Source organism: Myxine glutinosa, chromosome 7 (genome assembly GCF_964187855.1).
Source record: "Myxine glutinosa chromosome 7, kmMyxGlut1.1, whole genome shotgun sequence".
Lineage (NCBI taxonomy): Eukaryota > Metazoa > Chordata > Myxini > Myxiniformes > Myxinidae > Myxine > Myxine glutinosa.
This window is the reverse complement of record NC_136267.1, coordinates 72,652,630-72,679,007: the sequence shown is the minus strand read 5'-3', so window position 1 is coordinate 72,679,007 and position 26,378 is coordinate 72,652,630. Positions and strand designations below refer to the sequence as shown.

The 26,378-nt window shown below is 44.8% G+C and overlaps 1 protein-coding gene across 3 annotated transcripts in view; it reads right to left on the bottom strand.

The window, feature by feature from the left end:
* Positions 1–16,924, bottom strand: part of LOC137431319 (gamma-secretase subunit Aph-1b) — a 76,086-nt gene extending 59,162 nt beyond the window's left edge. For 2 of the 3 annotated variants that reach the window (XM_068122529.2, XM_068122531.2), the window contains exons 1-4: positions 16,421–16,924; positions 12,378–12,548; positions 2,597–2,670; positions 414–536 (exon numbers count right to left, since the gene is read on the bottom strand). In XM_068122529.2, the coding sequence (XP_067978630.1) occupies positions 414–536; positions 2,597–2,670; positions 12,378–12,548; positions 16,421–16,533 (481 nt within the window). In that variant the 5' untranslated portion in view covers positions 16,534–16,924. Of the gene's footprint in view, positions 1–413; positions 537–2,596; positions 2,671–12,377; positions 12,549–12,895; positions 13,010–16,420 lie in introns of those variants that run through there. The other variant, XM_068122532.2, reaches the window with a different exon arrangement.
* Between the last annotated feature and the right edge of the window lie 9,454 nt (positions 16,925–26,378).

The window sequence follows — 26,378 nt, the reverse complement described above, 5'->3', positions numbered from 1 at the left end:
AATACTGTACGTCGCCTCTGTTTTGAATGCGAATCAGCGGTTGCGCGTACGTACAGTATACTGTACATATATATATACATATATATATATACATACACACAATACATAGTCATATAGGAGAGTCATATATATATACATACACACAATACAAACAAACATACATACATACAAACATACACACACAATACCCCAGATTAAATTCCAATGAGATTATGAAATTCACCGAAGGAAGCTGGGAAGAATACATTACTGCCTGGAAAATACAGAGAAAAGGCCTAAAAACTATGCCGACTGTATCATGGTTGGAGGTAAAAACGTTTTGAAACACCTAATGGGTTAAAATTATTGCAACAATTTACTTCATTCAAGCAAAACTGGGATGGAGGCATTATACTAAATTCATGACCATTTACCTGATGTCAGAAAGAAGTACGGCGAATCACCATGAATTCCAATAGTCCCGGGTCCTATAGACTCCGCCAGGATGTTGACTACAGAAAATGCTCCACTCATTATACCAAATCCCAGGCCCGCCACTGTGAACACAACGTAAAATGCAAGAGCAAGTTCTTGAGCACAAAGCTTCTAAAATATTTGGCTCATCCTGAAAGCTAAGCATTGTACGTGTCGATATTTGTTATTTAAATGGTATTTAAGATTAACATGCCAAGTCAAGAGCAAGTTGCAATAGAAGAACAAAATACATGAATGCAAAGGGTTATTAATACTGGAGTTTTAGCAACAAAGACTGCAACTTTAGACAGTTGATAAATGTCAAGTGCTGCAAAACTACCAATCAAATACATGTGCAAGGCGATGTGCATGCATCAAGACTAGAAAATAGAATTTGACATGAGTGCATCAATGGATATGCCTCACCCTAGTTGGATGTCAACCCACTATTGGGTATTCCATCCCAATTAAATGTTACAAGAAAAACTAGAACGGCATTAGGTGGAGAGCATACCTCCCCCAGGCTGAACAGTTTACGTTTTGTATCCACTGATTCTATTTACGATAGAACAATAGTTTACAAAATTCTCGTATCTGGATATTCACCAAAATAAGATAGATTTGTCCTTGTCACACACCCAACCTGTCCACCAAGTTTCATCCAAATCCGTCCACAACTTTTTGAGATATCCTGCTATATGTCGGTTTTGGCCCCATCTCACAATGGTGAAGAATCACTTAAAAAATCTACTAGCCAGATCCGAATCCGGATCTTCACCAAAATCTAATCATTTTGTCCTTTTTGTTCGAATCCGTCCACAACTTTTGAGATATCTTGTTCATAGACAGACAGACAGGGGTGAAAACATAACCTTAATCCACCTTTGGCGGCGGAGGTAAAAAAAAAAAACATGTTTCCGTCTATGGCATACTTGCAGCAGAATTTGGAATCGTCACATAAAAACATACTTGCAGAATTTGGAATCGTCACATCAACACGTTTGAATATTAACTTTATGCCACCAAATAGAACACATCACAGCCAAGATGTCTGGCATGATTTGTCAAAAACTGGAGCTTCCAGGGAAGCAGAACTCAACTGAACTGACTGCACAACTTTAAAGTAGGTCAGTTGTCTGTACTAGATTTGATTTGAATGAAAAGCCAACAACCTTGTGCAATAATTGTAAGGTCCTTGTATCCTTATACTTGTCCTTGTTTTACAATTGATACAATGTTACACTTTGCAACAATGTTGCAGAAATATAGTTGCGTAGATAAAAGGAAACGTCTTAACGTCGTTTCGGAGCTGAAAACAATATGGCGGCCTATGGCGGCCATTTTGTGACGGATCGGGTTGGAATGCAATAGCAACCTACTTTGTGTGGCATGGGTTAAACATTCTAAGTTTGATCAAAATCTGTTAATATTTGTGGACGCGAGAGTGTTAACGTCGTTTTCATGACCAAAAACAAAATTGTCGCCTAAGTCCGCCATTTTTCAACGGATCAGGCTGAAATGTAATACCAACCTGGTCCTTGGGGTAAGGATGCTGCATGTCAAGTTTGATCAGAATCGGTTGATATTTGTGGACGCTGGAGTGTTAACATCGAAAAGTTAACGGAAGACAGACGACGACGACGGAGGGTTCAGTATGTGATGAACCGTCCAGTTGAGTTAAAAATTATACTCCCAGAAGATGGAACTGCCAACGCACTCCCCACCGCTATTTATGTAAATGTTCTCCAGAGAAGGTTCAATTGCACTCTTCACTCCAGAGCTTCAAGCAAACGGTACACTGTCATTGCATGTCATCCCCATTCATTATCCACAATCTTTTTTATCCCCATTAATCCTGCTGTTCCCAACCATCTTACCTACACAGCATGCTGTTCCCCCACATCCTTTACCCCCACCCCCTCCCTCTGTCTGTGTCTGTCTTTGTCTCCTATTTTCCTGTTCATTCATTCCCTTGCTTATTGTGTCCAACGTTGCCCCACCATGAGTTCATACCCTCGATTATCTCATACCTCCATGAGCCTTGATCTTATAAAGAAAATAAAAATAAAATGCAAGATCATTCATGGATGCATAAAATAGTAGTAAGAACTAAATGCTTTAGTAGACATCCATGCAACCTTACCATATGCCATTTGCTTCATGGAAACTGGAGAGCAGCCATCTTCACTCAATGAAACCAGACCCTCTTGTGCTTTGCTGCAAGCAAAACACCAGAAAACATTGTTAAAACAATACATTTTAAAAATGTGACACTTGGTGGAGGGAGAGGACAATCTCAGTGTTAGTTCTGTTATGTTTATGGGAGAGGGGGGAAGGGAGGGGGGGGGGGGGAATAGGGGCTTCCAGAGATAAGTCGCCTGGTTTCGTCTCTCTTCCCAGTCTGACTGGAGAGAGGCACCTTCGTTGTTATTGGATTTATTTTACCTCATTGTACAATCTAGTTGTTATTAAATTCATTTTTTCTGCTTGTGTTTCAGGAATAAATCCGTTTGGTTATAAAAGCTAGAAGGTCCTTGTGATTCTCCTCAGTTCACGCGCGTGAGCATAATATTACCATCATTCAGTACGTCTTCGCAGGAATTAAAACCATTCGGTACATTGCAGGATTTTAACCTCCTGTCGCAACGTGCTCGACGTTAGTTAAGCGGTTTATGCTACAGTACTTTATTACTGTATAACTCCTACCCGAACCCCCCTTTTCCAACCTGAAATTGCCAAACCATCAAGAGTTGTTGGCCATTTCACCAACTGAGTTTGACATATAAACTTTCAGGCTACAAATCAAAAGTACCATCTTCACCATACACAATTATTTTGTTCATTCCATAAGGCTCACAACAAGTATGTGTTCATCCACGGGCAAGCCAGAACACATCATCTTACAAATCTCAAGGCCGAACTCTCCAACCAGACTCCTTGTTCCAAGTCATGGTGGGGCCTGGCAAGTATCTCTGGTGTATGCTCTCACTCCAACCCGTCCCTCACCTCCAATGACATTTCTGTAAACCTTGCCTGCGATAAGGCAGAATGTTTGAAGTCTGTCTTTGCCTCCATATCTTGTGTCAAAGCAGTCGTGTCAGCAGAAAATATCATCAAGAGATGTCAGAAGAACTTGCTGCAAACTTTGAACAAGCTCGCCAGAGAAAAAGAAAAAGATGCCAACGGGAGACAGTAGAAGAACATCATTGTTTTGCATTTTCACAATCTTTGGTATGGCTCGGCGGGGTTTGAACCCACTCAGAACAGACAGAAACCATTACAACACCGAGGCTAGTAATGGTGATCAGGGATGAAGGATGATGGAAACATTGCAAAGCCATCTCTGGCATAATAAACAGAACCAACAAGTTAATAGAAACTATTTTTTAAAGACAGGCCTTCAAACCAGAAATAAAATCGACAATCAAACAATTGTAGGTTTGTGTATAAGTTTGGACTTCCGTTTCCGGTTTTGCCAGCGAGGTTGTGTGTTTTTCCAAGCTCTCCACGCTACGAAAGTTAAGAAATTTCCTCATTTGTATTTTTGTCAAAACTGTATTTTCATTTTATGGTGTGAGTGCCTACTGTGTGTTTCTAGTTATATCTTGGTGTAAATCGTGCATACCTGTGTATAATCGTCGGTTGGTTCCCGCCGCGTTTTTCAGGCCTGGATTTCCAGGCCTCGAGGCTCGTCTCCTCTCGGCAGTTGTTTGTGGTCCATTTACTTTCGTTCTCTCACTGTTTTTATCAGTCTTTTTTTCACCCCATACTTCCCCGAACATATTACCGTTTGTTTATAGACTTAATCACAAAAAAAATTTTTTTTTTCCCCTTCTCGCCCCATGTTCGTTCGTTCTTTGACCACGTGCTTCGCCCCACCCGGTTTTTTTTCCTCTCTCCTTCCTTCATAACTCAATCCTCTCCAGACGACATCTTTCAAATTCCAGTTCTCACCATACTTCTTCAACTTTATCCTTTTTACTCTGATCCATTTTCACCTAACCTTCAAAAAAACATATTAATAAAGAATTTAAAAAGTAGGCCTCTCCTCCCATACTAAAACATTTGCTTAAACCCTCATTGAGGGAATTTCCCCAGATAGTTTTCACGGTTTAGTTTAAAAATGTTTAAACTTTCCCCTGAAGTATTGTATATTATAACACACTTTTCTTCTTCTTCTTTAAAAGGTTGATTTCAATTTGCTCACCAAATCTGTTCATTTCAAATAAAAATTCAATCTCTTTCAGTTCTTCCTTCCTACATTCCCTAAACTCACATGCATTCCACCCCTCCTCAAACATTTTCAAATGAATCTCTGGCTTGAAAATCACAAGAAACTCATTTTGAAATAAATGTTCGTCTTCCATGATTCGTCTAACACTTTCGAAAATCCAAACTCATCCTTCCCCTCCCAAACTCCCCCGTCATCCATCCCTTTCAAATCTCTCCCCTTTCCCCTCCCCTCCTAAAATCCCCTTTCACCCCTCCCTTCCGAAACTTCCCCCCTATCCCCTCTCATGTCCCCGCCTCACCCCTCCATTTCAAAACTCCCCCCTTCCCCCCCACCCTTCAAATCTCCACACCCTCCTTTTTTCTCCAATTCTCCCCTCTCACCCCTCCTCCTCAAAGCATCCTACACGCTTCCTCTCCCTTCCAACTCTTACCTCCATCTCCTCCAACCTTCTTCCTCGCTCTGCCCCCCCCCCGCAAACAACATCTCACTGTACCTCATCCAATCACCATCAAACCTTTTGTCCTCCTCCTCCTCCTCCTCCTCCTTCCCTTTCTCAGAGGTCTTCTGAAATCTCTGACACACTATCAACAGCTCTCCCTACCTCCCCCTCCTCTTCCCCTTCCTCATCTTACCCTCCCCTCCTCTGTCCTGTATCCAATGCTCCCCCTTCCGCTTCCTTAACGGTATGGACCTCAAACATCCGAGGCCTTTGCTCAAACCTGATTGATCTCTCCATACAGGTTGCTTCTGACAAACCAGACTTAATCTGATTAACAGAAACTTTCCTCCTTCAAGATGTCTCTGATTCCTTAATATATCTCTGGGGTTAATCCCTCCTCAGGTATGATAGACCTGAGCCTCGTCCTGGAGGTGGGGTTACTATCTTTATCAAAAACTCTCTTCCTCACTCTCCTTGCACTGCCCTCTCTCCACCTCACCTCCAGGAGTACCTCTGGCTACGGCTTCCATTCACTCCCATCTTTTGTTTATATGTGTGTTGTACCATCCACCAAACAGCGGACTCCATCTACATCTCACTGTCTGACAACATGGAACAACTTCTATCGACTCATCCCAACTCTCTCTTCCTCATATGTGGTGATCTCAACTGTCATCATGCCAGCTGGCTGGGTGTAGGTACCTCTCACCAGCCATGACACCTCAGCAAAGGACTTATGTGACTCATTGGGACTGACAATCTGTCAATTTCCCGACCCAGATCTCAGTCAACGGAGCATCTTCTCTTCTAGACTTGGTTATGACAAACCTCCCTGCAAATGTCTGCTGTTTTTCTGCTCCAATCGGTTCATCTGACCATATGCTTGTTAAAGTGGACATCTCTCTGGCCATTCTCAGAGAGCCTCCTCAGCGTCGACGAGTCTGGCATTTCACTCAGGCCAACGAGCATGGTCTTCAAGCAGCCATAAATCATCTGGACTTGTCTCCCATCTCCACTGCCCCTGACATCAAGTCATACTGGGAATTCTTCCAAAGTAAGCTGCTCTCTCTCATGCACAGATTTATCCCATCTCGTCTTCAGTTGTCATACCCTTCCTCCCGTCCATGGTACATGAATCTTGTGGTGCGGCAGTTGCCCTGAAACAACTTGCCTTCGCCTCCTGGAAGACAAATCCAATGGAAGGCAATCTCATTTCTTTTCACAAAGCCTGGAACAAGTGTGTGTCTACCCTGAGGAGAGCCAGGAAACAATATCTCTCTTCTCTCAAGAGTGAACTCTCAAACCTGTCTCCCTCTTCCAAATCCTGGTGACGCAACTCTGTTTCTGGTGTTTGTTCCCCCTCCATCCCCTCCCTTACCTCAAACGGCTCCACAGCTGACTCCGCACATGAAAAAGCCAAATGCTTCAACTCTGTGTTTGCCTCAAAATATTGTGTCCCAAGCCCGTCTCTCTCTTTACCTACCGTACCCAGCTGCTCCTGAACTTTGTGTCCGAATCTCCTGACAAGGTGGAGAAGTTTCTGTCAATCCTTGACTCTGATTCTGCAACTGGACCAGACGGCATCAGCCCACGTGTCATAAAATCCTGCTCTGCCGCTCTTTCACACCCTCTCTCTGTTCTCTTCACCCTCTCTTTTGCTCAAGGTCATCTGCCATCAGCTTGGAAATCAGCCAACATTACCGCTTTACACAAAAAAGGCACAAAAACAGATCCTTGCAACTACAGACCAATCGGCCTGCTCCCAATTATCAGCAAAGTCATGCAATCAATCATTGCTTTGGATATCAAATCCTTCCTCTTCTCCAATGGCGTGATCTCTGATCATCAATTTGGATTCAGACCAGGTCACTCTACCCTGGACATACTGCTTCTGCTGTCTCAACAATGGATGGACGTCCTCGATGTCAAGCAGGAAATTAGAGCTGTATCCTTTGACATATCACGTGCCTTCGATATGGTCTGGCACCCAGCTCTGCTCACCAAACTCTCCTCCTATGGTATGCATGGAAATCTGCATGCGTGGCTTGCGGACTTCTTCTCTGGTCGTAGTCAACATGTGGCCCTGAATGGATTTCTCTCATCTCCCCTTCCTGTTCAAGCTGGAGTTCCCCAAGGCAGTGTTCTGGGCCCTGTGCTTTTTCTGGTCTTCAACAATGATCTCTCCGACTCTCTGGAAAATCCTCTCTATCTCTTTGCTGATGACTCCACTCTCTGCCACTCCATACCTCATCCCTCAGATTGGAAGTCTGCAGCCTCCTCACTCTCTGCAGACCTGGACAAAATCAGACTGGTCAAACAAGTGGAACATGTTTTTCAATCCTGACAAATCTCACACTCTTACTATGTCTCTCTGAAAAGACCATCTGGACAACCCTCCCATCTGCTTTCTCAACAATCCTCTCCAAGAAGTTCTGTCACTCAATCTCTTGGGTCTCACAATCTGCCATGATCTTTCCTGGGAAAACCACATTTCCAAGCTGGCCTTCAATGCCAGTCGCCGACTGGGCATCCTCCGTCGTGCGAAGTCCTTCCTTGGCACACCTGAGCTCCTCAACACATACAAGGCTTTCATCCGCAGTTCAATGGAATACTGTTCCCCCCTCTGGGCCGGTGCTCCTGCCTCACACCTAGTTCGGCTTCACGCTGTTGCAACCAAAGCTTTCAGAATCATTGGAATCTCCGCGATGAAGCCAACTCTGAGGGCCTTTCACTCACTCACTGCAGGCAGGTTGGTGGTCTTTCTGTCTTCTACCGACTCTTCCCTGGCCTAGCCCCCCGCCCCCCAGCCCTGTCTGTGCCATCCCCCAAATACTCCTACAGGTCGCAGAAGATCTGCCAGCAACCCTCTTCTGGTGAAACTGCCAAAATCAAGAATCTCTGCTCATGTTCACTCTTTCATTCCTCTTTTCTCCCGCCTCTGGAACAAACTCCCTCACTCTCTTCAATCCCACTCCTCCCTCTAGGTCTTTAAAACAGCTGTTCACCACAATCTCTTATCTTCCCCCATCAAAAACCTTGATCTTTTCTACCCCCGTTAATTCACGCCAGATCCATTTTCTTGAAATTCCGACTCCTTTCCTAGAATTCCTAGCAGTGTCCATTTGTTTTATACCTCTCCAACCCACCCCCCCCCCCCCCCCTTCCCATGCCTCTTGCCCCCAAGCCCTATCCCTCCCACCGATTTCCTGATGTCCCTGTTCTCTGCTGTTGTACTTGTGTGCCTCCCTCTCTCCCAATCTTGTCTCCCGTTCCCTTAATTTTGTCTTATGTGTCCGTTTGTTTTTTTGTCGTTAATGTTAACTCTTGCACAAGCCTCGATCTTGCATACAAAAAAAAAAAGAAAAAAGAAAAGTTCTTCAGGACTTCTCTATGATTGAGTATTTAGAAATGTCCCTGCGAATAAAAGTGACTTGCACCCAAATTGCTTGTTCGAAGGTTTTTGGCACAGCAGGAGGTCACAAAGACATGGATGCTGTTTTGTATAATTATTTAGAGCTATTAATGTGCTATAAACTTTAAATATGGAAGCCAATGAACCTGCATTTGAAATTATGGAACATGTGTATTCTTTGTGCTGGAAGCGAGATGGAGAATGGAGCTTGTGTTAACTGATCTGTTTGACCTAGGAGAGGAGCTTGAGTGATGACCTATGACCTAATGCACATTCCAGCTTTTTCTCCAAAACAAGAACTCTTTATCTAAGATGAGCTATATCCTTTGAGCTAGGAAGCTGAAATTTCGGCACAATAGTGAGCAACTCCTTTGTCAAAAACGGTATTTTTTGTTTTTTGATTAATCAATAAATTGAGGAGTTATTTAATTATTAGCGATTAATTAAGTACTTATTTAATTAATCAAATTTCCTTTCTCTTCTGACCATTAACTCAGGCGCCTTTTGAGTTAGGAAGCTGATATTTGGACATGCCAATGACCAGGTGATTTGCCTGCAAAGGCTATTTTTGATTTATTAATTAATAAATTAATCGATTAATTATTTAATTATTCGATTAATGACCAAAAAAATTTTTTTTTTTAAGTTACCGATTCTGATGAAATAGTGGTAGTTTATGTGTTCTCTGACCAAATTGATTAATAATTTAATTTTTTTATGATTATTGGCGCTGAGGAAGCGCCTTTAGCGATTGACTTCCAGCCAGTGTAACGCTAATTCCTGTCACAGGAATTCGGAGATCATATAAGTGGGCGTGGCAGTTCCTGATTGGTTCGTGTTGGGGAACGCCTTCTCGCTGCCGACGTGACGTAAATTCGCGCACGCGCACTGGTGATTGGCGCTGAGGAAGCGCCTTTAGCGATTGACTTCCAGCCAGTGTAACGCTAATTCCTGTCACAGGAATTCGGAGATCATATAAGTGGGCGTGGCAGTTCCTGATTGGTTCGTGTTGGGGAACGCCTTCTCGCTGCCGACGTGACATAAATTCGCGCACGCGCACTGGTGAAGCTTACTCGATCTTACTCGATCCCATATTACATGTACTTTCATTGCATACAAATTATACTTCCTCCTAGAAATTCCAAGCCCGAACCTCAGCGCAATCCAAGAGGATTCACTTGTTATTTATTTATTTTCATTATTAATCATTTATTTATTTTCTTTCTCATTTGGCCAATATCTCAGGCACCTTTTGAGCTGGGAAGCTAATATTTGGACATGAGTGACCAAGTGATGTGGCTATCAAGGATATTTTTGATTTATTGATTAATCATTTCATCTATTAATTATTTATTGATTAATCGATGAATTATTTATTGAGTAATCAATTAATTATTTAATTTTTTATTAATGACTTATTTAATTAAATTTCTAAAAGATACATCTTCAGATGAAGCACTAGTGGTTTAGTTATGCGATTAGCCAATTGATTATGAAAATATTTTGTGATAATCTTTTATTGATTTTAATTATACAATTAATCAATCAATTAGTGTACACCTCTCCCTCCCAATGCAGCCTCAATGAGCTGCACTGCGGTATTGCCGGGCGCCGGAGGCGCCCCGGCAATGCCGCGCTGCAGCATATTTAATTATTTGGCATGGGGCGGTGTACTTTGAATGTATTTGTACTTGTTATATATTTTGTTTGTCTGGTTGATTTGTTTGTGAAATAAATGTTAGCTCTTTCACGAGCCTCGATTCAGTATACAAAAAAAAAAGAAAAAAAAAAAAAGAAAAAAAAAAAGATGAGTTCCACATGCTTTTCCATGCCCCTACCTCGCTTTATCGATGGGCCCTGAAGCTGATATTGGAGCCAGATGGACATCTCACCCAGGAGGGCTTTGCCTCTGGCTTGAAGCAAGTGACCTCTTGAACTCCATCCTCCAAAAGCAACTCCTACAAACATTCTTGTCGCTTCTTAATGGAAACCAGCCTTCATTAGGCACCAGCTAACCTGACCTGTGGTGACCTTGCTGTCACTCTTAGGCCCATCCTCCAGGGCATCAAAGGACTTTGCTCCTACTAGGGCATGCCCGTACTATATATATGCCCGTACTATATATCTATCTAAAATTATATCCCCCCCCTCTATTTACATGAAATGGTTTGGTCCATTCGCAACGCCAAAGCGAACGGCGAACGGCTTGCGAGTACAGTGACAATCCCCCCCCTCTATTTACATGAATGGTTTGGTCCATTCGCAACGACCACAGAACCCCCCCCTCTATTTACATGAAATGGTTCGGTCCAAAGCGAACGGCTTCCGGAGTTTGGTAAAGAAATCGCCATCGCGTACACAAACGCGCAGGAAAGCGAATGAATCGCAAATTCGTTTTTATTAGTTTTAAAACATCGTTTAACGCCAACATAGCGCCAACATAGTTTGCAAACGTGAAATAAATGAATACGCTCTCAAATGTGCCATCCGAGGCAGAGTGTGTCCGCCACGTTCGGCACACGCGCTAGTTCGCTGCTCTCTGATTGGTTGAATCGTTTTTTGGACATCGCTCGGTAAGTAATTGTCCGATTAATATGAAACCTTGAAAAGGCACATCCTCGGGTCCCCAGCAATATACCTGGCAAGTTTCAAGTATATCGGACCCGTGGTTGTCGAGAAACAGCGGTCACAGACAAACAAACACACAGACAGACACACACACACACACACAGAGATTGCTGGAATTATAGATAGATAAAGAAGCTGTACTCTGCGAGAGAAATTCAGAGAACTCAACTCAACTGTTCAACTGTTGTATTGTGTATTTTGTGATGTCGATTGAATACGAGTTTTCTCTGCAATAGGTAAATAAATCTCCTTACAACCTGAAGATAAATGTCTTTGAACCTTGCTTCGTCAAATACCTAGATATTCATCTCCTACATTTGACTTCAAGGCAGATGAATGGCCAAAAAACCAATAGGAAAATAATGCCTCCACATATGTCAGCAGTAGCATATTTCATGATATTGAAAAAATCATCTTACTGCCAAGATGGCAGGAAAGCTCAAATATACCTGACTTTGAGATGTCTAGACTGGGTTTGATTCCCGACCCAAATATTAACTGTCAACGTCAGGTTTTGAAGGCAGAACATTGCATGAGTGTAAAGTCCGTTAGATGGACGTTAGGCTGGAGAAGCGGTCAGCCAACATCCACTGCTGATGTGCATGTTAAAATTGCCACGGTGGCTCTTACGAAGATCAGACCAAGCAGAGCATGTTGAAAACCAGAGCAAATTCAAAATTCCAGCCTTAACATCCAATGGGCACTGCATCAGCTCCGAGCTTCAAGCCTGTGACGCATCACCATCTCTTGTCGTTCCCCATCGTTATCTGTGATCCTTTCATCATTCGTTAACCCTAGGTAACACAACCCTCTTGTAGGTGTCAGTATTTCCTCCACCGATCTCTCTTTCAATTCATTCCCTTACCTGTTGCATCAAACTGTTGGTCCAATGCCCCAACTGTCAGTTAATTGCCTTTTTGTCCTCTGTCAATACAAATGGCTAAATTTTGTACACAACAGTTGCATCCCCCAGAAATTATGCATCCAGCAGACACATTCCTTCGGAAAGGATCTTAATACCTTGCAATTTCTTCCTATAATGCAATAAGGCCAGCAAAAATAATGACCAAGGAAGGACAGCACATCGCTTACGTTTGAGCAAATCAATAAAATAAAACACAACGCGAACAGCAACAAAAGGAGTGTCACACAGAAATGCAAAATGACAACCAACACCAGGCCATGCATCCCGATGGTGGAATTGAGCGTACCGAAGAAGCCGGTAATACCCATATCGAAACGTCTCTTGGAAAATCACCGACAGAAGAACGCCAAAGATGAGCAGGCCATGCTGAAGTTTATCGTTGTCCCCGTTGCTCGCCTTCACAGCGATGAACCACACAAGAGATGAGAACAGCAGAGACACGAGCCAGAAGAAAGCCCTGCAAGCACAACGAACAGGCTGCAAAGCCAGAATCTCTCCATCGGGTTTTCAGAACTATCCCATAATGTCGTATGCGCTGCCATGTTGGATGTAATCACTTCCCTGACAACGATAACATCATAGGCCGTAATCTATCCCATCTAAAACATTCATCACGCGCTACCCACTTGCAAACTATTTAAAATATAATTAATGTGGAGCATTAAATTGGTCATTCTCAACTCAAAACACAACTTCCACACGAACGACACCATCTCGGGAACTTTTCCACAAGCCTGATCTTTGGATCTGTTTGAATTTGGCGTATGTACCGAGCAAACACAACATTCAGAGTGATGCACTCACCACGTCATATAATTGCGCCCTCTCAGTCAATCAGCATTGCAGATGGCCGTCCAGACGTGCAGTTATGGTTTTGCTTTCGATATTGTCATTCCCTGGTGTTATCCCTGGTGTTGGGCTAGTGGCTAGGGTGCCGGCTTAGGATCCTAGGATCCTGGGTTCGAATCCCGGTCGATCGCTGAATTAACGCCAGGGGGGTTGACTCAGCCTGTCATCCTTCCGAGGTCGGCAAATTGAGTACCAGTTCACTGGTAATTCCCTGCTTGTCGTTAAAGGTGGCAAAAAGGGTTGGCGGCAGGAAGGGCATCCGGCCGTAAAACATTGCTTCAAAAAGGGGACCGAAAAACAACAACAACCACAGTTCCCGAAAAAGGCCAACCCCCGCTTGCGGGGAAAGGTGGTTTTTTTTTTTAATTGTCATTACCTCCAGCAATCATCAATTGGGAACCGAGTACCCTCGTCCCTCTATACAAGGGGAAAGGTGACCCTCTGGAGTGTGGCTCGTACCGAGCGATAAAGTTATTGGATCATGGAATGAAGGTATTGGAAAGGGTGTTGGAGAGGAGGATAAGGAAGAAGGTGAAGATCGACAAAATGCAGTTTGGATTTATGCCGGGAAGTGGAACGACAGACGCGCTCTTTATTGTGAGGCAGTTGCAGGAGAAGTACATGGAGAAGAGGAAGAAGTTGTTTCTTGGGTTTGTTGATCTGGAGAAAGCATTCGATAGGGTTCCACACAAAGTATTGACATGGGCATTGAGGAAGTTAGGAGTGGAGGAATGGTTGATCAGAGTAGTGATGGCAATGTACAAAAGAGCACGCACAGCTGTAAGGATGAAGGAGGGGAACAGTGGTGAGTTTGAGGTGAAGGTGGGAGTGCATCAGGGGTCGGTACTAAGTCCACTACTATTTGTAGCTGTGATGGAGGTGCTGGCTCAGAACGTAAAGGAGGGTTTACTGTTGGAGTTGTTGTATGCAGATGATCTGGGGTTGATTGCGGAAAGTATGGATGGACTGAAGGAAAAGATGAACAAGTGGAAGGAATGTATGGAGACAAAAGGTCTGAAGGTGAATATCAGAAAGATGAAGGTGATGGCAAGTGGTAAAGCATGTGGTGAGGTGGAAAGAACTGGGAAGTGGCCCTGTGCTGTGTGTAGGAAGGGTGTCGGAGTGAACTCCATTCAATGTACAATGTGCGCTGAGTGGGTTCATCAAAAATGTAGTGGTCTGAGAGGGTCATTAACCAGTGTGGCAGCTACATTCAAATGTAAGGTGTGCACAGAGGGAGCTTCAGATGGAGGAAATGTTGAGTTGGATCTTGGAGACGGCGTGAAGCTGGAAGGTGTGAAAACATTTTGCTACCTCGGAGATGTGCTGAATGGAGAAGGTGGATCAGACTCGGCAACGGTTGCTCGAGTGAGATGTGCATGGAAGAAGTTTCGGGAACTGAGTGGCGTGCTGATGATGAGGGGAGTGTCGTTGAGGCTGAAGGGAAAGGTGTATGCTGCATGTGTGAGAAGTGTTATGATTTATGGGAGCGAGACATGGGTAATGAACGTAGAGCAGCAACAAAGGTTGGAAAGGGTGGAAATGCGAATGGTTCGACGGATGTGCGGAGTATCGTTGAGAGAGAGGAAGACAAATGATGAATTGCGAAAGATGATGGAAATAGAGCCTGTGATTGATGCTATGAAGAGGAACAGGTTGAGATGGTTTGGTCATGTGTTGAGGAAGGATGAAAGTGACTGGTTGAGAAGAGTGATGGAAATGAATGTAGAAGGAAGTAGAGGACGGGGAAGACCGAGAAAGACTTGGCTAAAGATGGTGGAAGAAGAAATGCGGGCAAGGGGGTTAACAAGGAGAGATGCAGAAAATATGGAAAAATGGAGAAGATTGTCATGGGGACCGCAAGGCTAACCCCCGCTCTAGCAGGGAAAATGGCCTTTAAAATGCATGTTGTTGTTGTTGTGGAAGCAATCGATTACGGCCTATCAGTAGCTCTACAATCGAGCACGTTTATCTCATTATTGACTTATTACAATGGAAGGTTACGCTAATTATTTGGCCTTGTTAAGTCTTGTTTACCTTTTCTCGCTTCTTTAGCTTGCCAACAAATATGGTGCCCGAGCACTGCATCATGGGTACTGAAACCCCTATATTGAGTTGGTGAAGATAGAAAAAAACAAAAACTCCACGGCAATTGTTAAGATGACATCAATTGTACGAGCAACTAAACAAATTACTTGCTGTGCATCATTCAGAGAGCAAAAGGCGACCTTCATCCTTTCGACAATGTAAAGATTCATTCAGATATGAAAGCGGTGAAACGAAGTGATCCTGGCATTTGTTTTCTTCCTCTTCACCCATAGTGAAGTGTTGTTACATGATCATCAAAGTCAAATAAAGCAAAGTCACGACACACAAAGGCAATGGGTTAATTTCAGGGTGTAGTCGGGAAAAAACACGTTCCACAGTGGAAATACAACGCTCAAACAAAGGTTGTACAAACAATCTCTCATTCTCTATTTTGCCATTGTAAATACATAATAACCAGCCAAAGGAATTACAGGACGGTGTTGTTGAAACGGAGGAGGAGTCAACACCACTAATGCAAAAAGAGGTGCGGCCTCATTAAATTGGGGAGCAGGGCAAATTGAACAAGGCCAGTAGACAATGGGTTGGGGAGGGGCGCACTGTGGCATCGGAGACAATGGGTTGGGGAGGGGACGCATTGTGGCATCGGAGACAATGGGTTGGGGAGGGGTCACATTGTGGCATCGGATACAATGGGTTGGTGAGGGGTCACATTGTGGCATTGAAGACAATAGGTTGGGGAGGGGTCGCATTGTGGCATTGAAGACAATGGGTTGGGGGGGGGGGGGTCACATTGTGGCATCAAAGACAATGGGTTGGGGAGGGGTCGCATTGTGGCATTGAAGACAATGGGTTGGGGAGGGGTGCATTGTGGCATTGAAGAAAATGGGTTGGGAAGGGGTCGCATTGTGGCATTGACGACAATGGGTTGGGGAGGGGTCGCATTGTGGCATTGAAGACAATGGGTTGGGGACGGGTCACATTGTGGCATCAGAGACAATGGTTTGGGGAGGGGTCGCATTGTGGCATGGGAAGACAATGGGTTGGGGAGGGGTCACATTGTGGCATTGAAGACAATGGGTTGGGGAGGGGTCGCAGTGGCATTGAAGACAATGGGTTGGGGAAGGGTCGCATTGTGGCATTGAAGACAATGGGTTGGGGAGGGGTCGCATTGTGGCATTGAAGACGATGGGTTGGGGAGGGGTCGCATTGTGGCATTGAAGACGATGGGTTGGGGAGGGGTCGCATTGTGGCATTGAAGACAATGGGTTGGGGAAGGGTCGCATTGTGGCATCGAAGACAATGGGTTGGGGGAGGGAGGGTGCCCAAACGTGAAGCACACAACCATTTGGAAAGAACCGAATAATACTCAGGTCACACCAAAGCAAAGGCCAAAGCAGGTCACGTTCATTTACAGCCCCAGAGACCGCTCACCCAGCCACGAGGATGATGACCCGCAGAGGTTCCTTGGCTACTGTAAACAAGAAAAGGGCGAGGGCAGGTCCAAAAGCGATGAAGGTACAACCGAAGAAGGTGGAGAGGGTCATTTCTTTGCGGTGGTGTCTTGAAAGGGAGATAGAGCAGGAAGATTAAGACAATGGAAAACAGAACAAAGACGTGGAGGTTCCAAAAATAAAAAATAAAAACTACTCCACAGGGTTATAAATTTAATTATAAGGGTCCTATGAAGCTAAAACCGGAGGAACAATAGGAAGGCCACGCCAGCGATAAAGCCGAACTATGAACGATCGGTGACATCCTCATCCGCCAACAGCAAAGCGTCCCTAAAAACGGAAATCACCATGACTATAACCCCTTAAAATTCTGCCAATTGGTGTTTTGTTCCACCCCCTCGTTTTTATCCAATTATTTTTCTTTCCTACTACTGTCCTGCCGCCAACGGAGGGATCGTGACGTGTTTTCCGCCTGTTCTGAACTGATTGGCTAATTCAAGTATCATGAATCGTCAAGTCATAATAATTTTAAAGTAACCTACATTTATTATTAAATAACCCGCATTAAAAAATATTTTTCGTGTAATGTTATATTCCATCGTCGTACCGATTTTATTCACAAAAAACCGATAACGAAACTGCCTGCTATTGCACCGCTCTATGCAAATTTCATGGTTTTAACGCTTCGACTCTGTCTGGTCTCTTATCATTCCACAAGGGACAATAACATATAACTACTAATTAACGGTTGGTGATTCCACGGAAAAATACAGGGTCCGGCTGGGAGGTGTGACGATTTTCAGAAAACTCGTACACAGTTATTTTTCGTTGAATTTCAATTTTTATTTTTTTTAAAGACTACATATATAACGCCATGTAATACACTGTAACAAAGACATTTAAAAATGTAATTCATGTTTGAATTGGGTATAACAATGCTAGTGGGGGGTCTAGCGCATGCGTGATGGCTGTTGGTTACTCGTTGTTAGGCGCCATTTCAGTAGCCATGGAGCTGTGGACGATTGAACATCGCGTCTTTGTTGTTGAGACGTTTATTCAAACGGGTAGTTCGGTGGTGCTTACACAGCGCAGATTTCGTACTCACAGTCACTTCAATGTTGGTCGACGTGGCGCCGTTCCGTCTCGAAACACAATATTGAAGTGGGTAAAAAACTTCAGGACAACTGGATCTGTGAGGCCGGGAGCAGCTCGGGGAGGTGATCGAACCGTTAGGACCCCGGAAAACATCGAAAGGGTTCGACAAGCTGTGGAGGCCAGCCCTCGTCGGTCAGCGGTACGGCATGCTCGCGCTCTACGGATGTCAGACAGATCAGTTCGTCGAATTTTGCACTTGGACCTTCATTATCACGCGTACAAAATTCCCGATATTGGTCAGCAACAAATCCGCGAGAACTCCATCAAAGACCCCTGCACTGCGAGCGAGTCACTGTGTGGGCCGGAATAGTCCGATTCGGCATAATTGGGCCTTATTTTTTCAAGGAAGGCGGACGCACTGTGACAGTCAACTCACAACGTTATGTTGCGCGAGTTCTTACTGCCTGAATTGAGATGACGTCGCATTGACCTCCCTACAGTTTGGTTTCAGCAAGAACGGGCTACTTGCCATACCTCAAGAGAATCAATGGCCTTATTAAGAGAACATTTTCCAGGGCACCTCATTTCAATCCGTGGGGATGTGGAGTGGCCCTCGATGTGGCCCTCGATCGCCCGATCTTTCACCCTGTGACTATTTTTTATGGGGTTACCTGAAAGCTAAGGTTTACATTGAAAAACCACGCACTCTTGAGACCCTTTCAGATGCCATCACCAGAGAAATTCGGGCTATTCCACTTGCCATGGTTGAAAGGTCTATGGACAACTTTTCCACGCGTCTGCAAGAATGCTTGGACAAGAACGGCCGCCATTTAGATGTCATTTTTCAAGCATGAATTACATTTTTAAAATGTCTTTGTTACAGTGTATTACATGGCATTATATATATGTAGTCTTTAAAAAAAATAAAAATTGAAATTCGACTAAAAATAACTGTGTACGAGTTTTCTGAAAATCGTCACACCTCCCTGACGGACCCTGTAGTTTTGCTCACAGGTGGTGGTCGTCGGTACCGTATTCACCAATGACTGTACACCTATATCGATCTGTACCATATGGCATATTATTACCTTCGCCACCAAAGGCGGATGGAGGTTATGTTTTCACCCTGTCTGTCTGTCTGTCTGTCTGTCTCGCTCTCTCTCTCTCTCTCTCTCTCTGTCTGTCTGTCTGTCTGTCTCTCCAGTGTCTGTCTCTCCAGTGTCTGTCTGTCTCTCTCTGTCTGTTCGTTTGTGAACAAAATATCTCAAAAAGTTGTGGACGTATTCGGACGAAATTTGGCAGAGATGTAGCGTATGTGACAAGGACGAAATGATTAGATTTTGGTAAAGATCCGGATTCGGATCCGGCTACTAGAATTTCGAAAGTGATTCTTTACCATTGGGAGATAGAACCAAAAACGATACATTGCAGGATATCTCAAAAAGTTATGGATGGATTTGGACTAAACTTGGTGGACCGGTTGGGTGTCTGACAAGGACGATTCGATTCTATTTTGGTGAAGATCTGAATATGGATTCGGATATGAAAATTATTTAATTCTTAAGTGATTCTCCATTGGGAGATAGGACCAAAAACGATACATTGCAGGATATCTCAAAAGGTTATGGATGGATTTGGAGGAAATTGGTGGACAGGTTGTGTGTGTGACAAGGAAGAATCGATTCGATTTTGGTGAAGATCTGAATATGGATTCGGATATGAGAATTATTTAATTTTTTAAGTGATTCTTCACCATTGAGTGATATGGCCAACTAGGCAGAGGTATGCTCGCTACTGAGTGCCATTATAGTTTACAGAGCGTTGGTGCTGCTGAAGCAATTTATTGGCACAGGTTATGCTGGGTGGTTTGCCATTGCCTTTCCAGCAGTCAGTCAGGACAGGAATTTGGCTAAGGTGCCTGCAATAACTCTCCTGCTCTTTGTGAAGGAGGAGGTCCCGTATTTAGAGGACCATGAATTTCTCCTTGCAACTATCATGACAGCGTACTTGCAATGTAATGCCGTTCCAGCTCCATGTGTGTTGGTCCGTGTTTTGTGAATTACCGTATGCCCTTTCGCCTCCAACGGGATTGTGTGAAATCTCGCGAGAGCACGTCGCCATTCAGCTGTAACACAATAATTAGTTAGTTATAATATGTAAACACAATAATTAGTTATTTGAATGCCCGGATCTTCTGCAAGGGACTTCCGGTGGTTGATTTGTGAGTGCGAGTACAAGACAGAAGGGTGGCCTCGAGGTGCTTGAACGTTTGTTGTGTGCTGTGCTCGCTTTGGAGTAATTTAAGCAGTACGGTTCTGGATTGAATACACTTCCCTTGGAAGAAACCCGCCTCCTGGGCATGTGGTTCATCTATTTATATTGTTTCGTCACCAGCGATAAAGACCACTGGATGACGGATAGCCGAGACAGTTTTACTCCTGAGGGGGCAGCCCGAAAAATGGCGGTATTTTTGTCACGGGCCGAATGAAGGAATGCGAAGCATTTATCTGAACAGAACACACGGGTTTATTTGGAAACCACAAACAAGTAAACACGACAAAAAAAATTCAAGAATAATGATTTAATAAAAATAGACTGGGAAAAATAGATTGGGATCTCGCGAGATCTTTGTCGGCGAGGTCACGTCTTTTCGAAGCTGTCCATGCGCTCACGCTTTCGAAGTTAAGTAATTTTTCACAATTGTGTTTTTGGTCGAAACTGTATCTATCTTTCGGTGTGTGTACCTATAGTGTGTCTTTAGTAAGATTCTCGGTGTTAATTTTTCATACATGCATACAAAATCGTCGGTTAATTCGTGTCGCGTATTTTGAGGCCTAGTAGGCTACCGTGTCCGACCTTGAGGCTTTGTTTTTCTCAGCGGTCCGTCGATTGTGCTGCAATTACTTTCTTTCTCTGTTTTTGTCCCAGTCTTTCACCCCATACTTCCTTGTTTAAAATCTCAACTCAAAAAAATATATATATATTTCCTTCTCTATTCTTATTCGTTGTTCTTATTCGTTTATTCGTTGTTCTTATTTGTTCGTTCATTCTTCGATCACGTGTTTCACCCCCATTTCCATTTTCCATTTCCCCAGATAGTTTTCACTGCTCAATTTAAAAATGTTCAAACTTTCCCCTGAAGAACTGTATTCTGTCGTATATTATAACACCTTTTTCTTCTTCTTCTATAAAAGGATGCTTTCGACTTGCTCACCAAATCTATTCATTCCAAAAAAAAATTCCATCTCTTACAGTTCCTCTTTTCTACATTCCCGAAACTCTCCTGCACTCCACCCCTCCTTCAGCGTCCTCAAACGTATTTTGACTTGAAGGTCACAAGAAACTCATTTTGCAAAAAATGTTCGTTTCCCATTAATCGTACACTTTCTAAAATCCAATCTCACCCCTCCCCTCCAAATCTTCCCCATCACCCCTCCCCTCCAAAACTTCGCCATCACCCCTCCCCTCCAAATCTACCCCCTTGCCCCTCCCCTACAAATCTTCCCCATCACCTATCTCTTTCAAATCTTCCCCCTTGCCCCTCCCCTCCAAATCTTCCCCATCACCCATCCCTTTCAAATCTTCCCCCTTGCCCCTCCCCTCCAAATCTTCCCCATCACCCCTTCCCTCCAAAACTTCCTCATCACCCCTCCCCTCCAAAACTTCCCCATCACCGCTCGCCTCCAAATCTACCCTCTTGCCCCTCCCCTCCAAATCACCCCATCACCCATCTTTTTCAAATCTTCCCCCTTGCCCCTCCCCTCCAAATCTTCCCCATCACACATCCCTTTCAAATCTCCCCCCTTGCCTCTTCCCTCCTAAACCCCCCCCCCACACCCCTCCCCTCCGAGACTCTCTCTCACTCCTCCCCTCCCAGACTCCCCTCTCACCCCTCCTCAAAGCGTCCTCCCCACTTCTTCCCCCTTCCAACTTTCACCTTCATCTCCCCCAACCTTCTGCCTCGCTGTTCCCCCTCCTCAAATAACACCTCACTGTGCCTCACCCAATCACCATCAAACCTTTTGTCCGCCTCATTCTTCCCTTTCTCCAAGCTATTCTGAAATCTCTGACACACGTTCAACAGCTCTCCCTACCACTTCCTCCTCTTCCACATCTTACCCTATCTCTCCCCCCCCCCCCCCCTGTTCTGTATCCGATGCTCCCGCTTCCTCTTCATTAACGGTATGGACCTCAAACATCCGGGGCCTTCGCTCAAACTTGACTGATCTCTCCATACAGGTTGCTTCTGACAAACCAGGCGTGATCTGCTTAACATAAACTTTCCTCCTTCATGATGTCTCTGATTCCTTGGTATCTCTCTCAGATTACTCCCTCCTCCGGTATGATATACCTGAGCCTCGTCCTGGAGGTGGGGTTGCTATCTTTATAAAAAAAACTCTTCCTCACTCGCCCTGCACTGCCCTCTCTCCACCTCACCCCCAGGAATACCTTTGGCTACGGCTTCCCCTTCGCTCCCACCTTTTGTTCATATGTGTGTTGTACCATCCACCAAACAGTGATGACTCCATCGACATCTCGCTGCTGATAATATGGACCAACTTCTATCTACCCATCCCAACTCTCTCTTCCTCATATGTGGTGATTTCAATTGTCACCATGCCAGTTGGCTGGGTATGGGTACCTCTCTCACCAGCCATGGCTCCTCAGCAAAGGACTTCTGCGACTCACTGGGACTGACACAATCTGTCAATTTCCCGACCCGGATCTCAGTCAATGGAGCATCTTCTCTTCTGGACTTGGTTATGACTAACTTCCCTGAAAATGTCTGCTGCTCTTCTTCTGCTCCAATCGGCTCATCTGATCATGTGCTTGTTAAAGTGGACATCTCTCTGACCATTCTCAGAGAGCCTCCTGAGCGTCGACGAGTCTGGCATTTCACTCAGGCCAACTGGCAATGTCTTCAAGCAGCCATCAATCATCTGGACTGGTCTCCCATCTCTACCGCCTCTGATATCAACTCATCCTGGGAATTCTTCCAATGTAAATTGCTCTCTCTTCCCCATCACCATCACAGATTTATCCCATCTCGTCTTAAGTTGTCATACCCTTCCTCCCGTCCATGGTACACAGAATCTTGTGGTGAGGCTGTTGCCCAGAAACAACTTGCCTTCGTCTCCTGGAAAGCAAATCCAATGGAAGGAAATCTCATTTCCTTTCACAAAGCCCGAAACAAGTGTGTGTCCACCCTCAGGAGAGCCAGGAAACAATATCTCTCCGTTCTCAACACCGAACTCTCTTATCTGTCGCCCTCTTCCAAATCCTGTTGGCGTCTGGTCAAATCTGTTTCTGGTGTTTGTTCCCCCTCCATCCCCTCCCTCACCTCAAATGGCTACACGACTGACTCCGCACATGAAAAAGCTGAATGCCTCAACGCTGTGTTTGCCTCTAAATCTTGTGTCCCAAACCCATCCCTCTCTGTACCCACCGTACCCAGTCGGACCCAGCTGCGCCTGGACTCTGTGTCCTTTCCTCCTGACAAGGAGGAAAAGTTTCTGTCAACCCTCGACTCTGATTCTGCAACTTGACCTGACGGCATCAGCCCATGGGTCCTAAAATCCTGTTCTTCCGCTCTTTCACTCCCTCTCTCTGTTCTCTTCACCCTCTCTTTTGCTCAAGGTCATCTGCCATCTGCTTGGAAATCAGCCAACATCACCGCTTTGCACAAAAAATGTGCAAAAACAGATCTGAGCAACTACAGACCAATCAGCCTTCTCCCAATTATCAGCAAAGTCATGGAATCCATCATTGCTTCAGATATGAAATCTTTCCTCTGCTCCAATGGCTTGATCTCTGATCATCAATTTGGTTTCAGACCTGGTCACTCTACTCTGGACATGCTGCTTCTGCTTTCTCAACAATGAATGGAGGTCCTCAATGCCAAACAGAAAATTAGAGCTGTCTCCCTTGATATACCATGTGCCTTCGATACGGTCTGGCACCCCGCTCTGCTCACCAAACTCTCCTCCTTTGGTATCCATGGAAATCTCCACGCATGGCTGGCGGACCTCCTCTCTAGTCGTATTCAACGTGTGGCCCTGTATGGGTTTCTCTCATCTCCTCTTCCTGTTCAGGCTGGAGTTCCCCAAGGCAGTGTTCTGGGCCCTGTGCTTTTTCTGGTCTTCAACAATGATCTCTCTGACTCTCTTGAAAATCCTCTCTATCTCTTTGCTGATGACTCTACTCTCTGTCGCTGCATTCCTCATCCCTCAGATCGGCAGTCTGCACCCTCCTCACTCTCTGCAGACCTGGACAAAATCACAGACTTGGCAAACAAGTGGGACATGTCTTTCAATCCTGACAAATCTCACGCTCTTACGATGTCTCTCCGAAAAGACCGACTGGACAACCCTCCCATCCACTTTCTGAATAATTCTCTCCAAGAAGTTCTGTCACTCAAGCTTTTGGGTCTCACTATCTGCCATGATCTTTCCTGGGAAAACCACATTTCAAATCTGGCCTCCAAAGCCAGTCGCCGACTGGGCATCCTCCGTCGTGCGATGTCCTTCCTTGGCACACCTGAGCTCCTCACCACATACAAGGCTTTCATCCGCAGCTCAATGGAATACTGCTCTCCCCTCTGGGCTGGTGCTCCTGCCTCACACCGAGCTCGTCTTCACGCTGTTGAAACCAAAGCGTTCAGAATCATTGGAATCTCCCGCAATGATGCTAACTCCAAAGGCCTTTCACTCACTGCAGGCAGGTTGGTGGTCTTTCCATCTTCTACTGACTCCTCTCCGGCCTTGCCCCCCCCCCCCCAGCTCTCTCTGGGCTCTGTCCCCCCAAATATTCCTACAGGTCGCACAAGATCTGCCTGCAACCCTCTTATGGTTAAACTGCCAAAATCAAGACTCTCTGCTCACCTTCTCTCCTTCATTCCTCTTTTCTCCCGCCTCTGGAACAAACTCCCTCACTCTCTTCAATCCCACTCCTCCCTCCAGGTCTTTAAAACAGCTGTTCACCACCATCTCTTATCTTCCCCCTACCAAAACCTTGATCTTTTCTACCCCCGCTAATTTCACCGCAAATCCACTTTTTTGAAATACCAACTTCTGTGCTGGAAGTCCTTGGCGTTCTTGTGTTTTATACTTCTCCAACCCCCCCCCCCCCCCTTCCCACGCCTCCTCCCCCCAAGCCCTCTCCCTCCCACACATCTCCCGATGTCCCTGCTTTCAAATGTTGTGTTTGTGTGCTTCCCCTTCTCTCCCCATCTTGTCTACCGCTCCTTCTTTTTATATATTTTGTTTGTCTGTTTGATTTGTTTGTGAAATAAATGTTAGCTCTTTCACGAGCCTCGATTCTGTATGCAAACAAAAAAAAAAAAAAAAACTGAAAAATGAAAATTAAGGCTGAGGTAAACTAATTCCTATCTGAGGTACCTCCACAGACTGACTCAAAAACAGACAAGGGGACAGATAATAAAAATAAAATGCTTCATTTTCAGTGCCAGCACATAGCTCTGGTCTCACGAGGTCCTCTGTGAGGTTGGCAGCTGAGGACGAGGCTCAGAGCTCGATGTCCCTCCGGCAGGAAGCCGGCACAAGATGATGTCGGCGTCACGCTCAACGGCGCCATGAACGTGAGGTGAGTCATGAAGACGGCCCTCTCGCTTCCCCACCTCTTTGTCACAATGGCCGAACAGTGTGGCCTTCAGCTCCCAAGAGCCCTGCAGTCAAAACCCTCCTTCCACAGCCACCAACGCAGCCAAGTGCTCCTTGCTCTCCAAAGGCTCGCACACAGACTGAAAGCACCCAGCGCGCACAAAATGGTGAGCTTCTTCTCCCAGCTCTCTCTCAGCTCTCCAAGCTTCTCTCTGACATCACACCGACCAGTCGCAAAAGCTCTTTTCAAATCACCCAATGGTCCTCTCAGCCAATCATGACCTTCAGGGGCATGGCCTGCTGGCTCTTTCTTCCACGCCAATCGTACCACTCTGGGGGCATGGCCTTTTGCCGTAAGTGTTCATGTCGGCAGGGCTTACTTGCCGATCGGCTCTGCTCGGGTTCTGTTGGCGGTTGTCGTTAAACGAAGGGTTTAATGGCCGGCTGTTTAATGGCCATAAATGTAAAACGTTAGGGAAAATTACAGAGGGAAAATCACATACTGGGGAACACTAACCTAAATCCCTAACTAATTAGCAATACTTCACCCCTCGTGTGAAGACACATAAACAACCTTAAGCTACAGTTTCCCTCCAGTCACGTGAAAAAGTATGTACACCCCATGTAAAGTTTTGACTTTTTCAACATATTTCAGCATACAGCTATTTGATCTTCATCTCTATATAATTCCAGCAATCTCTGTGTGTGTGTGTGTCTGTCTGTATGCGACCGCTGTTTCTCGACAACTACCGGTCCGATATACTTGAAACTTGCCAGGTATATTGCTGGGGACCCGAGGATGTGCCTTTTCAAGGTTTGAAATTAATCGGACAAGTGGTTCCCAAGGTATGGTCACCGTACTCGCAAGCCGTTCGCTTTGGCTTTGCGAATGGACCAAACCATTTCATGTAAATAGAGGGGGGGGTTCTGTGGTCGTTACTGCCACGTGGTTTCAAAGTTTTTTTTTGTTGTTGTTGTTTGCACGCATGTTTTTTTGCACGCACGTACGTGCGGGCACGCCCTAGTTTCAACAATATTGATAGATAAAGGTGATATAATATAACAAATATCATGAAACATTTACATTTTGTAGTCCATTATATAATTTAAATAAACGTAAATGCAAATTTCGCATGTGGAAAAAGTAAGTACACCCCATGAAATGTTTTTTAAAATCTTTTTAACATATGTGGACATATCAATATTTGATCTTCATTTAAACAG